The sequence below is a fragment of the Verticillium alfalfae genome, genomic scaffold, assembly GCF_000150825.1.
Source record: "Verticillium alfalfae VaMs.102 supercont1.2 genomic scaffold, whole genome shotgun sequence".
In the NCBI taxonomy this organism is placed as follows: Eukaryota; Fungi; Ascomycota; class Sordariomycetes; order Glomerellales; family Plectosphaerellaceae; genus Verticillium; species Verticillium alfalfae.
Window position 1 is genome coordinate 2,867,651 of NW_003315037.1, and position 4,939 is coordinate 2,872,589.

Consider the following 4,939-nt stretch of genomic DNA (forward strand, 5'->3'; position numbering starts at 1 on the left):
GCCTGGGACTCGCTGGCGAGGGAACACCGGTGTCTCCTCAGCTGCCACAGTTGTGGCCGCTGTGACCGCTTCGTGATCCCACTCACCACGCATCGCTACGGACCACCACCGCTAGGCCACCCACTCGCAATGGCACGGATGGCACGGCGCGCTGGTCGACGATCTTTTATGGAATGACGTGGCGTCCCCTCGGCTTTCCTGTTGACACCTTGACAAATCTGCTTATGTGGGGATGGGTGTTCGGTGCGTTGATGGTGTTTCTGACACCCAATCGAGTCAGCGACATAGACCGCTTGGGCTGTGAAATTCTTTCATGGACTCAAAGTCTGAGATCTACTAGCTGTTGGCCTGGATGATAACGTCTAGGTTCAAACACGATGTCGTTGACAGTAGTACTCGAAAATGCTACGGTAGATAGATCAAAGTGGCAGTGCGACGTTGTTTCGCCACGTTACAGTTATTGGGACAACATGTCATCGATTGCCGAATGACTCCTTCACGAAGCCAGCACAAAGTGTCTGCATCTTACAGCTCTCTGTTTGAAGTGGTATGCCTTTCCAACCTACCGACTAAGGCACCTGGTAAAACGCGTTGCGCTGGCTGTTGGCGATGGTCATTGTAGCTCTGGTTTGCCGTGGGCTACACACCCTCCCATGCTTTCTCAAGGTAGATGCTTATAGGATCGCTTACAAGAGCCGTTTAACCAGGACCAGTTCCTACGGTCGGCCCCAGAAGAGCTGAGCGGCAGACCTCACACGCTCGTCGGTGCGTTGCGGCAGCTATTCAATCGAGCTAAGAGGATGCGTATTGAATCAGCGTTCGCTCATTCAATTGATTCGCCTTCGTACAGGTCCAGGCCCCAGGCCCATATACCGCCAGCGGGTCTAACCCGTAACATCAACGCCCAAGGGTCACTACTGTGAGGGGGCCGGTCTGGAAGAAAGCAATGCAGTCGCCAAGGTATCGTCGATGGCGAAGCTGAGGGGTTCGAGTACCATACGAATGGAATAGAATGACCTGCCCTGTGGCCGCCTGTGGCCTGGTACATGCCTACGTTATATGTATAAGCTTGCGTGGCCTAAAAACGCAGATAGACACATTCAGCCATCTGACACCTACAGAACAGCCATATAGCGACGGTCATGTTCTGCTGCGACGCCTGCCCGGCCCCCTAGACTTGTCCTAGCACGAGCGGCACAAGAGCCGCAACTGCTTGGATGCATGCAAAATCTAGGTACATCTATCGTATCAGTTTAAATTATGTAATCCATCATGGCCAGTATGCGTAGCTATGTGCGCTCTCCAGTTGATACCTATATACTGTCAGGAGTCTGACACGAGGGAATGCGATGTAGTTGCCGAGGGCTCGATGAGAACCATGAAGAAGGGTTCGTGTACTCTTAAAAGCATAAATAGATTACTAAAGACTTGAAAGAGCCAAGTTCAAGGCTGCAAAGAGACTGAGACCTGATATCTGATTGCGAGGGCTCGCCAAATCGACAACTGCGTGGATCCGCTTCGCTTTAGCCCGACAAATATGCCTAACACGTAGTAAATCTACAGTTCATTACTCTAGCAAATATAAAGCTGTAGGCACATATGAATGCTACTAGGGATATTCTCTATCTTTATATGACGGCTAGATACTGTTGTATGTTTATGATTCCGTACTTCAAGAGTAAAAGTGTAAGTCGTCCTTTTTCAGAAGTTAAATCCATATTCACAGAGAGATAAAAAATTAATTCTAGACAATGCCGTACCCATAATCCAGGGAACAACTTCACTATCTATATACCTCACTTATTATACATTTTATTCGAGATAAGACACCTTTGAGTTAAACTCAGAACACGCCGTCAACCTCGGTTAATCAACTTCTCAACAACAATACCATTCTCGAGGTTGGAGTACCATGCACTCAAAAGTATATATAGGAGGCCAAATGTTGCCATTTCATTGTTTCAGCTGTCAAAGCAGGGTACCTTCATCAGGCGGCATATCGCGTCCTCGCCATGGTGGTCCACCCACTGTCGCCCCTCACCAAGGCCGAGCTTGAGCAGGCTCGCGACGTCGTCAAGCTGCACGAAGCCGGACACACTCTCTTCTTCCGTTCCGGCTGTCTTCAAGAGCCTGTCAAGTCAGAGCTTGTCCCATTCCTCCAGGCTGAGCATGAGGGCCGCCTGACCGACGATACCCCACGGCCGCCGCGCCTGGCCCTTCTTCAGTACGATGTCATCCACGCTGCCTCCAAGTCGGTACAGTATACTCAGTCCATCATTGACCTGGGGCTTGGGAAGCCAGTCGAGCGACGTGTTGCGGATCCCAAGCGCCAAGCGAGCATAAGCCTGTAGGACGATCTGCCTGCCAGAGTGAAATGGCAGCAACTGACGGGAACTAGCATGGAGTTTGGCATCTTCCAAGATGCGTGCGTCAACTCGCAGGTTTTCAAAGATGCCCTGGCTGAGTTCGCCATACCCGAGCACTTTGTCATCGCCATTGATCCGTGGCCGTATGGGGGCCCTGATCCTGGAGAGGACGTTCCCCGGGTCATGCAAGGACTCGTCTTTGCCCGCGACACGTCAAGCAAGAATCCCGATTCGAACTACTACGGCAATCACATTCCCATCTCTCCCGTCGTAGACCTCGCTACAGGCGAGGTCATCCGCATCGATCGCCTGGCGACGGGGGGTGAGGAAGATGGCATCGGCGCCCACCCTCGACAGGCTGCCCCAAGGTCACTCTTCGAGAACGTCAAGCCTGCAGAATATATCGAGGAGCTTCTCGACCGGCCTCTGCGGACAGACATGAAGCCCATCAACATTACGCAGCCAGAAGGGGCTTCTTTCACGGTGCATACCGACAACCTCGTGGAGTGGCAAAAGTGGCGCTTCCGCCTCGGCTTCACCCCCAGAGAAGGCGCAGTCCTCCACGACCTCTGCTACGACAACCGGCCCATCATCTACCGCCTCAGCTACAGCGAGCTGACGGTGCCGTACGCCGACCCACGTCCGCCGTTCCACCGCAAGCAAGCGTTCGATCTCGGCGACGGCGGCTTCGGCCTCTCGGCGAACAGCCTCGAGCTGGGCTGCGACTGCCTGGGTGCGATTCACTACTTCGACAACTTCCTCGTCGAGCCCTCGGGCGACCCGAAGCTGGTCAAGGCGACCGTCTGTCTGCACGAGCAGGACAACGGCATCGGGTGGAAGCACACCAACTACCGCACGAAACGCGCCGTCGCGGCCCGCCACCGCGAGCTCGTCGTCCAGTGCGCCGTGACCATGGCCAACTACGTGTACGTCTTTGCCTACAAGCTCGACACGGCCGGCGGTATCACGATCGAGACGCGCGCCACGGGCATCATGAGCGTCGTGGCCATTGACGCCGGCAAGACGTCCCGCTACGGCAACGTCGTGGCGCCCGGCGTCCTGGCACAGAACCACCAGCACATGTTCGCCATCCGCATCGACCCGGCCATCGACTCGTACGCCGACGGCCAGTCGCGCGTCGTCGTCGAGGAGAGCGTGCCTGTGAGGCAGGACCCGGCGACGAACCCGTTTGGCAACTACTACGAGGTTCGGAAGAAGACGGTGGAGAGGGCGTGCTGGGTCGACGCCGAACCGAAGCTGAACCGCGTCATCCGCCTGGAGAACGCCACGAAGAAGAATGACGTGTCCGGCCGCCATGTCGGGTACAAGCTGACAGCCCCGGCGACGCAGCTCCTGCTCGCCGACGAGGAGAGCCGGCAGGCGCGCCGGGCCAGGTTCGCGCAGCACCACGCCTGGGTGACCGGGTACCGAGAGGGCGAGCTCTGGGCGGCGGGCGAGTTTACGAATCAGAGCCTGGAGGAGACGGGCGGCGTGTACGACATGGTCAAGCGAGACGACTGGTTCTTGGGCGCTGCAGACAGGCATGGGGCCAATGGAGATGCCGCTAGCGAAGGTGAGGTCAAGGGCAGACTCAGTGCGCCGGTTCTGTGGGCTGTTTTCGGGCTGACGCACAATCCTCGTGTCGAGGACTGGCCTGTCATGTAAGTGAAGCCTGGTCGACCGCGCAAGAGGAGGCAGGCTAACAAGAGACGCAGGCCTGTCGAGATCCACCAACTCAGCCTTCGACCGGCTGACTTTTTCACATCGAACCCAGCGCTTGACGTGCCGACGACGAGAAACCAGACGTCCGTCACTGTTGGCTGTTGCCGCAGTGACGGCGAATAGTCCGGGATTTGCATTCTAGGTCGGCAGTCGAGGATCAGAGGGTGCAAGGCGAGGCTGTGGGTTATCTGCAGGGGGCTGGACCGGATATCGATGCCAGGGCTGCGTGTGTCCATGTGAACGGGACGAGAGCTAGAGTCATGTTTGCGATGCAATGCAAGTCAGGAACACACCCGTAGCGAATGTGATCCCGTCTTCCGACAGTGTGCAGGAAAGGAGTAGGCGTCGGTCATGGTCAGCACGGTGGCACGTGTGTGGTGATCCTTTGGTTCTTGAACGTCGACCATTTCTAGTGATCGATCTTGAGGGAAAAGTCTACATAACCTACGCCCTGGTGAATGGAACTTGTCGAGATGATGTCGACGTCTGTATTCGTCAGCGAACATGCAAATAGAGACGACATCGCAGGGTGCGCGGGATGATGAGGGGTGAAGGGAAGAGAACATACCCGGACACACATACTGGGCGGCATTCGCAATGGTCAACCCACCCGAGACCTCGAGCAAAAAGTGCTTCTTGCCAGCCCACTTCTCCTTTCAGACTCCGCGACGCCACCCTGACGCCGTCGCCGGTAAAGTTGTCGAGCATGACGACGTCGGCGCCCGCCTTCGATGGCCTCGTCGGGCCTCGGCCTCGCTCTGTACCTCGACCTCAATCTTAAGCGCAAAGGCGGCGACCGCTCTTGGCGGCACGCACGGGCGTCAGTGATGCTGCCGCGGCTCCAGGAGTGG

The 4,939-nt window shown here is 56.3% G+C and overlaps 2 protein-coding genes across 2 annotated transcripts; one reads left to right on the top strand and one right to left on the bottom strand.

Annotated features, from left to right (window-relative positions):
- Positions 1-2,012: 2,012 nt before the first annotated feature.
- On the top strand, positions 2,013-4,211 carry VDBG_02350 (copper amine oxidase; the record flags this gene model as incomplete). The annotated part of the gene is made up of 4 exons (XM_003008116.1): positions 2,013-2,347; positions 2,399-3,260; positions 3,312-4,027; positions 4,082-4,211. The coding sequence occupies 4 exons, from the start codon at positions 2,013-2,015 to the stop codon at positions 4,209-4,211; spliced, it is 2,043 nt and encodes a 680-aa protein (XP_003008162.1).
- Positions 4,212-4,497: 286 nt separating this feature from the next.
- Positions 4,498-4,796, bottom strand: VDBG_02351 (conserved hypothetical protein; the record flags this gene model as incomplete). Its single annotated transcript, XM_003008117.1, has 2 exons — positions 4,498-4,574; positions 4,667-4,796. The coding sequence occupies 2 exons, from the start codon at positions 4,794-4,796 to the stop codon at positions 4,498-4,500; spliced, it is 207 nt and encodes a 68-aa protein (XP_003008163.1).
- Positions 4,797-4,939: the final 143 nt, after the last annotated feature.